This window comes from Callorhinus ursinus, unplaced genomic scaffold (genome assembly GCF_003265705.2).
Source record: "Callorhinus ursinus isolate GAN/ISIS: 27379988/994484 unplaced genomic scaffold, GSC_fseal_2.0 scaffold142, whole genome shotgun sequence".
Classification (NCBI taxonomy): domain Eukaryota; kingdom Metazoa; phylum Chordata; class Mammalia; order Carnivora; family Otariidae; genus Callorhinus; species Callorhinus ursinus.
This window is the reverse complement of record NW_027397204.1, coordinates 307,925-321,511: the sequence shown is the minus strand read 5'-3', so window position 1 is coordinate 321,511 and position 13,587 is coordinate 307,925. Positions and strand designations below refer to the sequence as shown.

General features: G+C 46.1%; 1 protein-coding gene and 2 non-coding genes across 10 annotated transcripts in view; 1 reads left to right on the top strand and 2 right to left on the bottom strand.

Moving 5' to 3' along the window:
- Positions 1 to 3,145: 3,145 nt before the first annotated feature.
- LOC141371957 (uncharacterized) overlaps positions 3,146 to 13,587 on the bottom strand; it is a 16,161-nt gene continuing 5,719 nt past the window's right edge. Inside the window, exons 1-4 of one of the 8 annotated variants that reach the window (XR_012377318.1) lie at positions 12,799 to 13,581; positions 10,666 to 11,766; positions 7,460 to 7,632; positions 3,146 to 5,378 (exon numbers count right to left, since the gene is read on the bottom strand). Coding sequence is in view for 4 of the 8 variants with exons in the window: in XM_073890352.1 (XP_073746453.1) it covers positions 7,478 to 7,632; positions 11,567 to 11,766; positions 12,799 to 13,430 (987 nt within the window). In the remaining 4 variants the exon portion in view is untranslated. The other 7 variants (XM_073890352.1, XM_073890353.1, XM_073890355.1 and 4 more) reach the window with 7 other exon arrangements.
- On the top strand, positions 6,665 to 6,737 carry TRNAV-AAC (transfer RNA valine (anticodon AAC)). Its single transcript has one exon. It is a non-coding gene; the product is annotated as a tRNA-Val (tRNA).
- TRNAI-AAU (transfer RNA isoleucine (anticodon AAU)) lies at positions 11,865 to 11,938 on the bottom strand. The gene has a single exon. It is a non-coding gene; the product is annotated as a tRNA-Ile (tRNA).

The following is a 13,587-nucleotide window of genomic DNA, read 5'->3' as shown; positions in this document are numbered from 1 at the left end:
TTTTATCTGTAGCGAAAATATCCTTCAGACATAAAGGTGAAATAATACATTCCCATTTGAAAGCACACTGAGAAAATTCATTTGTAGCAGAACAGCTTTAAAAAAAAAAGATTTTAGACAGCAGAGAATTGATAGGAAATTTGGAACATCAGAAACGAAGGAACAACAGCAGAGTAGGAAATATCTGGGTAGATACAATAGACCGTTATTCTCTGGAGTTCTTTAAAATTTTTTAAAGTCAGCTCTTGATGACTAACAGCAAAAGTTATAACACATCATCTAAATATACTATATACACAACACAAAGGGGTTAGAATAAAGGGACCTAAATGGTGATAAGGTTTCTATATTTGACTTGAATGGTATAACACTCATTCTAAAATAGACTGTAAAATGTTAATTGTGTATATGGTAACACATATACCAATCACTATCAGTAACCTAGACTAATTGCTAAATAACTATACAAAGAGATATAGTAGAAAAAAAGATAAATTAATATAGAATATTAAATATGTTTTAAAAAGCCAAAAGGAAGTAGAAAGACAGAAATAGAAGAATGAAAAACAGAGGGAACAGACCATAAACAAGGTAAAATTAATAGATTTATATACAAACATACCCATGATAATGTTAAATGTTAACTAGTATAAATCTAGTTTTAGATTTATCATCAGCTACATACTAGAGATAGTCAGACTATATTAAAAATAAAACATGGCCCAAATATGTGCTGCCTATAAGAAACTCACCTCGAATATAATGGCTTAGGTAGAGTAAAAGTAAAAGAGAGGGGGAAATTAAACCATGAAGGAAAAAAAAAAGTGAATGTATCAGACAAAGTAGATTTCAAAGCAATTTTCCAGAGAGATGTTATTATTTGGTATCTATTCACCAAATAGATGGAACTGTCTTAAATGTGCACACATCTGGCCACAGAGCTCCAAAATTCAAACAAAAGTTAATAAACCTAAAAAAGAAAAGTAAAGTCAAAAACCCACAATTATAGTTGCAGATGTTAACACTTCTCTCTGTTGGGGCGCCTGGGTGGCTCAGTCGGTTAAGCATCTGCCCTCCACCTGGCACCCAGCCCCTGCAACGGGCGCCCTGCTCAGCAGCCAGGCCTCTCCTTCTCCATTTGCCCCTCCCCGTCCTCATGCTCTCTCTCAAGTAAATAAAATCCTAAAAAAACCCAAAAAACAAAAAAACCCACTTCTCTCTATTAATGATTTTTTTTTAAAGATTTTATTTATTTATTTGAGAGATAGAGAGCACGAGAGGGAAGAGGGTCAGAGGGAGAAGCAGACTCCCTGCTGAGCAGGGAGCCCGATGTGGGACTCGATCCCAGGACTCCAGGATCATGACCTGAGCCGAAGGCAGTCGCTTAACCACCTGAGCCACCCAGGTGCCCCCACTTCTCTCTATTAATTGATAAATTTAGTAGACAACAAATCAGCAAATATACTGAAGAACTAAACACCACCGTCCACCAACTGACCTTACAGAACAAAATCACAATGTAGGGAAGAAAGAACAACCAAAGATTGAGAGAAAAGCAAGATCATATGGAAACTAAAAAACCAAGAATGCCAGTGTGCAAAAGAGAGTGAGGTTATTAAAAATGATGTTTTAGAATGAGTTATCTATCTGTAAAGGCCACAGGGAAACAAAGCGGTGAACCTGGGAGTGGATCGTTTCTTGTCCATATTCACCCTCCCATCTCTTGAGGTCTGCAGTCATCAGATTCCTTCTGAGTCACCTGAACCAGCACAGCGCCTGGCAAAGAACATGAATGGAAACGAAGTAATAGATTCAAAAGAATTGCACAAGAACAACGTTCAGTAATTATCAAGTCACTGGATGTGGGATCTGAAGGAGGACAATGAGTCCATATTGACTTGGAAGTCTAAGCCCAAAAGGCCAGCACACAGGAGGCTGAAAGTTAGATATTTCTGTATCAACGAATGAGCTTACTGCGGAGAACAGAGACGCCTTGAGTTGGAGCAGACAAAGAGCTTACGTTCTGGAACCTAAAAATCTGCTTCTCGGGTCAGGTTTTGCCACCCAGCAGCTCTGGGGACCATAGGAGCAATACTTAGTATCCGAACCTCCATTATATCTGGGAAGGGAGATTTTGATAAATATTTTTGTTGTCAAAATCCAATTGGACCATATGGGATAATGTCCATAAATCTCTCAGTATAACTGATGGTACATGACAAGACAAAGCCAACGGCGAGATTTCTACTAAGTTCAACTTGTATGTTTTGTAGGGAGAATGTCTCCAGTCACGTAGATATAAGTGGGGACAAAACAGACCAAGGCAGAGACGTTTGGGCTATGGACAAATGTGAGGATTATTTATTCGCTCATTCAGTCCGCCAATCAGTGAACTCTTAACTAAGCATCTCCCATGTTTATTTTCAACAAAGGAGACCACGGAAGGTGTAAGACCACCTGAGATCTCTGAGGGCAGGAAAACCACATCATTAGGACACCAGAGCAGCAAAAGCCAGGCGTACCTGTCCCCCAGTCCCGCAGCCCAGACGGACCTACCCTCGGGTGAATCCCGGAAAGGCTTGGATTTCACTGATTGTGGGTGTGAAATCCTTTGGGTGCACCACTGGCTTATATGGAGTGATTTTCAAGTAGCACCGATTGTATTCCTTAAACGCTGGAAACTAACAAAACAGCGGTGCTGGGGAAAATAATATTTGATATTTTACTTTAAATGGGAAAACCCCACAGCAAACCGCCGCCTTAGCGCAGTAGGCCCCGCGTCAGTCTCATAATCTGAAGGATCCTGAGTCTGAGCCTCAGAGAGGGCAGGCTGCATTTTTTTTTTCACAGTCGGCCGGGCCTAAGGTTACTTCGGTTAAAAGACAGTAACAGAAAGTAAAATTACCAAATACTGCCTGATAAGGATTTTTGAAGACTGATGCAGTATTTGCAGAGGAGAGTTTTGTAGTTCGCTGGGCTTCCCGGTAGTCTCAGAAAAGGGAAGGTGAAGAAATTTAGGTTGTGCCGGAAACCACAAGCTATGCTGTATTTTTGGTCTTCCTCTCTGTCTTATGGAAGAAGCAGGGGAAATCTCTCTTCCCACTTCCTGCTCTGAAGATCGCCCAACCACAGTTAAGAGGTGAAAGAAGTAGAGAATCGTTTATTCTTTTAATCATTCAACGTTTTTTTTTTTTTTTCTTGAGCACATATTAATGGAAGGTTCTGGGTGCAGTCATTAAAGAGTGAAAACAAGGCAAAAATTCCCTCCCTCCTGGAGCTACATCCTAGTTGGGAGGTGTAAGGGAAACGGACAAGAAGCAAATACGAAAAATGCATAATGAACTAGTGATAATTTTTACTGTGGGGTAATCATTAGCCAGTCGAGGGGCTCAGGAGGGTGGAGGCGGCTCCGTCAGCTTTCTGGAAAGAGTCAGGAGAGTTGTCACCCTGAAGATACTTTTCCTTCCTTCTTGCTTGCTGAGATCCTTGTGCCCAAAGCTTTTCTAACACCGTCACTAGAGTAATTTTTACCTACCAAGGCAACAGGAGGGCAGGAGAGCTATTTGCACATAAGCTGAGTGGGCTTAGTTGGATAAACAGTGCTACCTGATAAATCCTTAACATGTTTCTTCCTACGGAAAAGGAGAAGTGAGGGCCTCTCTCGGTAGATTGGCGCACCTGGAGCAGGGTCAGGAACTGATCAGCAGACATCAGCTACTGCTCTGGTTGTCTTTTTCCTGTGGAATCGATGCTCATTAGAGGCTTGAGGAACGGATTTGCAGATTGAGGTAAGACTCCACCAGGGTTCTCTTCTTGGGCAGAACAGGCTTCCCCTCTAAGTTTTCCCAGAGTTCCCGGGTAAGGAAAGAGCCCCCAGTGGGCTGGAAAAATCGATTGTTCTTGGGAAAAGCAGGAAGCCCAGCTGTGGAAGGACATAATCTGAGCATTTAGCAGGGTCTCGGTACACACAGGAGGCCTGGAGCTCAGGATGGTTAGGCAGCGGATCTGACCGGAATGTCCACGGTGGAGAGAAACGATCTTGATTTCATTCCGCGGTTTGAAAGGTAAATGCACCGGAGTTGTTCTCTCTTGAGCTCAGGCAAGAAAGGAAGAAAAGAAATGTTAAGGTTTTCTTTCATGATGGAGAAAAGACTTTCCCCATCATTTCTGACTCAAAATCTCAGAATTTCTGACAGATTAATTAGAATGAGAAGAGATTCTGACCCCTGGGGCATCAGCACTTTTGTGGCGGGTCTTTCCTGATCACTTTTAAATTTCTTTAAAATTAAATGCTGAGTAAAAGCCAGTTTCAATGTTCTCTTAAAAATTCTTCCCCCTCCCCCTCCCCCTCCCCCTCCTTGTCCCAGGCTCCTAGGGTCTCCCTGTGCCAAACCTCCCTTTCTCTGGAAGTTAGGGAGAGAGGTCAAGCCCTCCCCAGTGACCTGGGCCACATTGGGAGGGGGTGATGGTGCAGATGTGAGGCCCAGAGAGGCTGCCCCACATTCTCCTCCTAGACGGCCATGTTTCTAAATCAGGTAACAATCACAACGCTGTTTTTATAGTGAGAACCTCTGGGAAAGCCCTGTCATTTCAACTGGGTCCCCCACCAAGTTGGGACCTTTCATTTTGCCTTCTGTCATTCAAGATAGTGAAATTGTTTCAGAACTAGATCATTCTCATGGTGATATACCGTAGGTCTCCCTTTCCCCCCAACCCTCCCTGACAGAATTCCTAGTTTTTCACTCTGCTTTTGCCGGAGTCACCTTTGAGATGATCTGCCCTTAGTCGGGTCCTCTTCGATGGCAGTGAAGTAACCCTACGGTACCAGGTGAGACCCATACAACTAGTTGGGGGCACATGCCTATAATGACCATAAGTCAAGAAGAGGGTTAAAGCATGGGAATCGGGTCAGATGTTAGAATGCTTTCTTCGCACTCAGAGCTGGTGGGGAAGACGCCTGTTTTCTCCGGTTATGACCCTTCATTCCTCCTTCATAGGCAACTGTGATCCCCAAAGCTTTTCTCCTGAACTCAACTCCAGGAAATATTGGACCTTTTCTAAAAATGGCAAGTTATACATTTCTGGTTCTTATCTTATTTCACACACAAGGCAGCTCAGGCTTAGTCTTTGACCAACACTCTCTGTCACTGGGCTATAGACAAAGAAGGAAAACCTGAAAAGAGCTGTGAGGAGAGTGATCATCATCTGCACTGGGCCGTGCTGGGCATTTTCAACTCGAGATTCACAATTTTTGGCTAGTGGGAAGGTGGACCTCCTACTCCTGTTTTCTGGACAGAGAGATCCTGGTGAGGAGAAGGCCTCCCCATGACTTTGTAAACGAGATTTATGGGGACACAAAGAAGGCCGGTGAGGGTCACCTAGAGAGACAGGATGCAAAAGAGAATTTGTCAGTCCGAGGTCTCTGAGTAGCATGGGTCTGGAAGGATCACACAGACCCAGACCCCAGACTGTCAGGGGAAAAAAAAAAAAAAAAAAGATTGTGAAACTAGGGGAATTCTTAGAGAAAAGCCATGAAAGAAGACTAGAAGTAAGATCTTTGGGTAGTTCTTCTTTAAGGAGATTCCTTACCCATCTGCCGGGACCCATTCATTATTTTATTCATATAACAGATACTTGTAAATGAGTGGATTTATTCTTCCATTCATCAGACATTAATTCAAAATCCCTTCTGTTTCAAAACTTCTAAGTGCCTTTGACTCCTTCTCCCTCAGATCTCTACACCCAGTGTCTTGACAAATACTGTAAATCCTTCCTACACAACCTCTCCAGAATCTCTCTCTTTCTTCTCATTCATGTGTCCCTTCACCCATTCTATGGTGTTTGTGGAGGATGTATGCTATGCCCGGCAGTGCACCGGGCACTGACGATACAGAAAGACTCACAATACTGATAATCTCAAGAGTTAATAGGATAGGGCGCCTGGGTGGCTCAGTCGGTTAAGCGACTGCCTTCGGCTCAGGTCATGACCCTGGAGTCCCGGGATCGAGTCCCACCTCGGGCTCCCTGCTCGGCAACGAATCTGCTTCTCCCTCTGACCCTCTTCCCTCTTGTGCTCTCTCTCTCTCTCATTCTCTCTCTCTCTCAAATAAATAAAATCTTTTTAAAAAAAAAAGAGTTAATAGGATAAACCCCAACCCTTTCATAGCTCTATAACTTCTTTCCCTTCTCTTCAATTCTAATTTCCCCATTTCCAACCTCTTTGGCATTCCAAATTAAAAACCTTCCCCAAAATTGTTACTTTGATTGTATAAACCACCTGCCTGGAATTTTTCAAAGGTTCTTAAGTCTCCACAACCCCTTCTCCTCAACATATCTCTCCGTGTCTATTACACACACACACACACACACACACACACACACACACACACTGCTCCAATTGAACAGGTATATTTCTTAACACAAGAAACCCTACATACACCCTACGTTCACTCCTCACCTCACCCCTCCATGTCCATTCTGTATTTCTTCACTCTGATGTGATTTCTCCTCTTATTTCCTGTAGCTCTATTTGTTTTTGGGGGATTGTTTGGCTTGGTTTTGTTTGTAATGGTTTTTCTGCTCTCTCTCATGGTATGGATATGGAACTGCTCCATGACAGGCCTTAGCAAGAATTGAACACAGATAGATTCCCCTCAGAGAACGAGTTTCCGTAGTGTAGTGGCTATCACGCTCGCCTAACACGCGAGAGGTCCCCGGTTCGAAACCGGGCGGAAACAGTTGGCTTCTTTTGCCTTCTGGGAGAAATCACCACCCCCTTCTGTTCCGGGCAGCTCCAGCTGGAAAGAGTCATAATCCCCCATTTGTTGTTGCTGTGTTTTTGTTTTTGTCTTTAAGAAACAGATAACCATCCTCAGCTAACTATGCCACCTTGGCCGGAATGTTCTGGGTGAGTCCTCCCTCCCACCCTGGGATGTGTCGTCTTCTAGTCCCGCCGAGTCTGAATCATGCAATTTGGGGGATGCTAGAGTTTTCCAAGGGCTGCTTTCTCCTCCTTTCTCTGGCATAGGAATAGGTACTCATCGCTCTCTGGCCCTGGTCATGTTGGAGAAGCTACGCCCTGATTTCATATTAAAGGCTTTGATTTTCCCCATATTTGGGGCTGCTCAGAATAGTGAACAATGAAGTGGAGATGAGAAAGGCGAAAACCCGGAGAAGGAACCAGAGAGGACAGGGGAATTAGCTCAGGTGGTAGAGCGCTCGCTTAGCATGTGAGAGGTAGTGGGATCGACGCCCACATTCTCCAGATTTTACCATTTCCACCCAAATCTCCAACTCACAGCCCTGCATCTTCCAGCCTATTGAACGAATTGAGAAAATAGTAGACACTTTGAACACAGTCATTTGGATGTTTCTTTCTCATATGACCTCTGGGCAAATTCAAAGGCAGGCCTACGCCCACTCTACCTGCACCGCGTAAACAGATCTACCATCAATTTACCATTTGTTTTCTGTTTCTTCAGAGGAGCTGTGATCCCAAGGGAAATACCCAGTTGCTCTCTTTCTCCATTTCTCCTGCAGTTTGGCCTTCCATGCGGCTCAGTCCTGAGAAGCGCTGGGCAGAGCGGGGAAGTACGGGGCCAACTTTCTTGTCAGGGGACTGAGTCGGTGAGCCTCAGGTGACAAGAAAATATTGGGGAAGACACATGGAAAGCAAACACGCAAAGTTATTTATGAGCTCTTGAACACACTCTCGAGCTGTGAGCAAGTGCCTCTAACCCTAAACAACACAGCACAGACTTTGAGAACTGCAGTGGTAGCCCACTGCCCAGGTCCACACTGGCCGCGGGGCTGCACACACTCCAGAGATCTCCGAATCGTGTTGTAAAGACTTTGAAAATGGAATGGACCTTGAAACCACAACTTAGAAGGCTACTTGGTACTGGGGACATGAAAACAAGGCAAAGCGCCTACAAAAACAAAACTGGCGGCATTCTCCATAAGATTTGAGTGAAATCATACAAATGGCCAGGTTATGGTCTGAAACCATTTGGCATATGAAGAACCAAGAAAGTCCTAAATCACTGGGAGGCGAGAATCGACAGCTACCAATTCTGGGATGGCACAGATGTTGGAAACATCTGGCAAACACTTTAAAGCTGTGATGATTAAATGCTCCAAGAATTCAGGGCAAGAATTCTTTGAAATAAATTGTTAGAAAATCTTAGCGAATCATCTGAAGTTGTAAATCCAAATTGAAATTTCAGAACTAGAAAGTGTATTAACCAAAAATATGAACCAAAGTACTGGATTGTCTCAGTAGCAGGAGGTGACTGAGAAAAGTTCAGTGAATACGAAGATAGAACAATAGTAACGACCCGATCTAAACGACAGAGAGAAAAAGCGTTTTTTAAAAGATGGACAGAGCCTCCAGGGACAAAATAGGAAAATAACAAAGAAATATTATTTACATCACTGGAGATCCAGAAGAGGAGAAAGAGGTTCTTGAAAAAAAGAAAATTGAATTCTTAATGGCTGAAAAATTCCCAAAATGGGCAAAAGATTCAAGAAGTCCAACAAACCTCAAGCGGGATTTACCTGAATAAACCCGCACCCAGACATATCACAATTATGCTCCTGGAAACGACAGGGGAAAAAAAATCCTTGAAAGCGTCAAGACAGAAACAAAAGGGAAACTATAATCTGAATGATTATGCATTTCTCATCAGAAACCATAAGGGCCATAAAGAAATGACACGTCATTTACTAAATGCTGAAAGAAAAGACCTGTTAAACCCCAGAAGGCTAAATAGAGCAACACCATCCTTCGGACATAAAGGTGAAAGAAATGCATCCTCATTTGAAGGTAAAACAGAGGATCCATTGTTAGCAGAAGTAGTAAAAAAGTCAAAGTGTGAGACAACAAAAATGATACCCTAAGGAAACTTAGATTCTAAGAATGAATAAGCAAGATAGAGATAGGAAATATCTGGGTAAATATGATACACCGTTATTCTCTCTTGAGTTCTTTAAAGTATGGTTGATGATTGAAAGTGAAAATTACAACATTGTCTGATCGTTTTCTCATTGTAGCTACATGTACTACACACATAAAGAGGTTAGGGCAGAAGGATTAAAGGGTGGTGAGGTGGGGCACCTGGGTGGCTCAGTCGGTCAAGGGCCTGACTTTGGCTCAGGTCCCCCTCTCAGGGTTCTGGGATCAGGCCCATCCTCCACTGGTCAGCCTCTGTGCTCAGCAGGGAGTCTGCTTGCTCCTCCCCTGGCTTGTGCTCTTTGTGTGTCTCTCTCGAATAAATAAACAGAATCTTTAAAAAAAAAAAAGGGTGGTGACATTTCTTTCTTTAACTGGAATGATAACTTAATGATTCTAAGTATACTGTGAAATGTTCAGTACGCGTATCACTAGAGAACTGTGACTGTGACAAATCACTGACAACATTTAAATAAGCCAAAAATAGGCAGAGGAACAAAAAAGAATGAAAAACAAAGGGAACAAACCACTAATAAATTATTAGGCAGTGAATTGATAGGCAAAACTATCAAAATATAACAAAATTACATGTAAATAATCTAAACATAATAATTAAAAATCAGAGATTGTCAGAATAAAAAATAGATGCTCTTATTATAAGAAACTTCAAATACACTTGCATGTGAGATTAAAAGTTATGTATAAGATTGAAAGTAAAGAACAGGAAGAGATACACCATGCAAGCATCAATCCAAAAAAGCTGAAATGGATATATTAACATCAGACAAAGCAGATTTCAAAGCAAAGAAAGTTTCCAAGTATAAAGAGAAATGTTACATAATTATAAGGTGACAGCTCACCAAAGAAATAACTGTATTCCCTAAATGTGTATGCCCTGACCACAGAGCTTCAAAACTCATAAACAAAAGCTAATAAATCTGAAAAGAAAAATAAAAAGTCCACAGTTACAGTTGCAGACTCAACACTTCTCATTAATTGATAGATCTAGTAGAGAACAGATCAACGACATACTGAAGAACAGAACACCTTCCACCAATGGATCTAATTGACTTTATAAAGCAAAATCACAAGATAGATACGTTGCCGGGACCCTGGGCCCTGGGGCCTTGACCCAGCCAGACTTGAAGGAGTTGCCAAACCTCAAGGACTTGCCAAAGGTTCTTGGTCCTGTCACGAGAAGGAATTCAAGGACAGACACACAGCACATCGGATAAACAACACAAGTGGGAAAGTTTATTAAAGTGAAAAGTACACTCTGGTGATAGGAGAGCTGGAGTGGGGAGAGAGGGGAAGGGAGCGAGGGAGTGAGCTGTGTGCACGGGGGGTTGGGGTTTCTATATTATTGACAGTTGTTAACTAGGGGGCAGAATATCTATTACTTGGAGCTGGAAGCGGGGTTTCCTCCCTTGCTCAGGGCTTTCCCGTCGTGGCGCCGCCACCGTGGGCCTGTCCGGTGGGATCCGGCCTCTCGTGGGTGCTGCCAGCACAGGCCCCTGGCCTTCCCCACAGCGGGCCGCGGCCGCCTCCTTGCGGGCCTCCGGGCATCCCGCCAGGGCCTCCCTAACTGCCTAACTAACAGATAGAAGGGCCAAAGTGTTGAGAGGAATGCAAGATATCAAAACTAGGAAACAAGAGTGGTCAGAGTGTGGAAGAGTGATGGTAATGAAAGTGAGATTTTAGAAAGAGTTATTTACCTGTAAATGTCAGGGGGACTGCAAATGGCAGAACCAAAAGGGGTCACTTCTTGTCCATGTTTATTCTTCCATCTCGAGGTCTGAAGCAGTCAGATGGCTCTCTCCCATCTCCCAGCCTCGACCTAGTTCAACCGTCTAGACTTTCCCTGACTTTGGATCTCGTGGACATGCTCTGTCCTGATCCTCGTACCACCACCTTGATCCCGGGGACACGTAGAGCCATTCTCAATGAGTCTCGCTGATACATGCGGAGAAATGGGACCAATCACCGTGTACCCTCGTCTAGCCCTCCCTGGACCTCGACGCGCTGTTTTCGGGCGGCGTGACCCCCCAGGCCTGTGAGGTCCGTTTGAGGCACCGGTCACACCCTTCCCTTCAGGCCTGCACACACTTTTTCTGTTCTTCTATCATTAATGCAGACATTTAAAAGTACTTAGCACGAGGCAATGAGCATCCTGCCCCCAAGGCTCTTACAATCTCATGGGGAAGGTGGCTGAGCAACAGGCACTCACAACTTGGTAAATGCCACAAAATGGATGTTTTCCTGGATCTCTGGGAGTTGTGGAAAGAACACAACCCAACCTCAGAAAACTGGGAGAGGCATCAGGGACAAGATGCCTCCCAGAAAATGGTTTTGGGTCTAACAGGTAGCTGGCCAAAGAGCAGTGAAAGTTTGGGCGATCTGTAGGAAACATCTCCTTAAGTCCCGCCCCCCTGGGGTCAAGTGTGAGAAAAAAGAGGAAGTAGGAGTGAAGAACGAAGCGGTGGGGGGGGGTGGGGGGGGGGGGGGGGGGCGGGGGCGGAGGCTGGGGCCTGAGTTGCCCTGAACCGCTTTACTTGCCCTGCTCAGGCCAAGGACGGCCCTCCGCAAGTAAGCAGGCGCATAATTAGAAGAATTCACCTGAGGAGCTAGTTATGCTTGAGGTATCTCTGGACATCTTGGGAAATGTAAGAAGCTGGGAAAGCCCACCGGTTCTGTTTTTCACATTGCTCCCGATGTCAGTCCCTTCTGGAGTCTCACGTCTTTTAAATCCCCTTCTCATCTGCATCTCCCAGGCCAAGAGATCGGAGGCACAAAACCACAGCTGGCCGCTCTGCACCCTGTCAAGATCAACGAGCATGCTTTATTCGACTTTCTTTATTTCTTCAGATTTTTAGAACACAGCATTTTTCCATGAAGTGGGGACAAAAAACGCACGTGGCCCGTACGGGGATCGAACCCGCGACCTTGGCGTTATTAGCACCACGCTCTAACCAACTGAGCTAACCGGCCCGCTTGAGGCCTCGGCTTCCCATCCTTAGCTACATATCAAAGATCAATATTATTCTAAACACTTTGAAAGGGAGTTTTCTCTTCGAATTCATCTTGGAGCTTGGAAGAAGTTACGATCCCCGGTTCATTCTAAACCCGAAACCAGTTAAAATACAGTGTTACCCAAGGAAAGTTGAAATATCATCTGCTTAGGTGTTTCATGACCCTGGGTTTTCATGAGCACATTATTTAGGAGACATCCTCACCACCCTTCATCCTTCCTCTGACCCGTTCCTTTCCCTCCTCTCTGCTTTGCTTCCAGAGCTCACTCCCGCCGAGTAGCTGGCGGAAGTCGAAGTGACCGCCCCTTGCCCTCCACCTGTTCCTCTACACGTGGCCTCTCGCACAGTTCCCACCGGGTTCTCCACCCATTTTCCCTTAGAAGCAGAATATTATCTCTACCCCCCTTTTTACCTAAATCGGGAAAGCACGCCCATATTTCTATTTGCAAAAGTCACTTTAGACAAACGCGTCCCACTGCAGTCATTGTGTCTGTATTTCTTCGTGAAACAAGGTAAGTCCATTGACTCCTTGAGCCCAGAAAGACCCCGCCTGTAAGTTGGGGCTCACGGCCGTTAGAGTGAGGGGCACACGCGCAGGGCGCTCCGCGGATCTCGCGGTGGGAAGAGGGGGCTCCCTCTGCCCGAGAGAGAAGGCCTCACGCCCCCGCCGCCTGCCGCGTCTCCGCCGGCCTGGCCGCTTCTCCCGCCCTGGGGTTCCGTGCGATTCCTTCGGGGAGCGTGGGGGCCGCGGGTAACCGGCCGGGCGACGCCCAGGCCCACCCGCCGGACCCGGGCCCGCGTGGCGGGGCGGCCGCGCACCGAATCACGGAGTAAATGAAGGCGCTCAGCCCGAGGCCCGGCTGCCAGGACCGCCGCGCAGCCCCTCGGCCTGGCCCATTTTGCTGGTGTCCTGTTTCCTCTAGTGACTTCTGGGCTCGACTCCCACTCTCTCCAACGCACTTTTCACCGGCTGCCGGTCGTGGCGCGGCGGCGGCCCGGGGCCCAGGCACCGCCCTCGGGGCAAACCCCGCGGCTCCTCCTCCCGCGCGGCCCCCCGCGGCCCCCTCCTCTTCCCAGACCGCCGCCGGCCCGGCCCCGCGCACAGGCGGAGAGAGAGCAGGAAAGCAAGCTGCGAGAAAGTGAGTAGAGGACACGCATATCCTCTCTGGGCCCTGCGCCTGGGCTGCCGGCCGACGGCCAGAAAGGGAGGGAAAAAGACAGAAAAGAGAAACAGTCGCGATCAGCGGGTCGTGGCGCCTTCCGGCAGAGCCCAACCGCCCTCCAAGCGGAGGGGCCAGAGTTACTCTATTCCTCAGTGCGGAGGAGGAGCGTTGCAAACTCCGCACCAGCTCGGTGGGGGGCATGAGTCTGTTTTCGCGTATGCCGGGGTCCCTCGACTGTTCCAGACTCTCCGGAGAGCCCGGCATTTTGCGGCGTTTCCTCATCAGCATCTGTTTGCCTGCGAATTTCCCCCATGAAAGAACAGGACGCAGAGAAAAGCTCTTCCCCTCCTTGCCTCCAAATTTTGAACTTGGTGACCAACCCCAGCGATCACCCCGCCCCCGCCCCACCCACGGGTCAAACCCCTTGGAACCTGGAAAAAAAAAA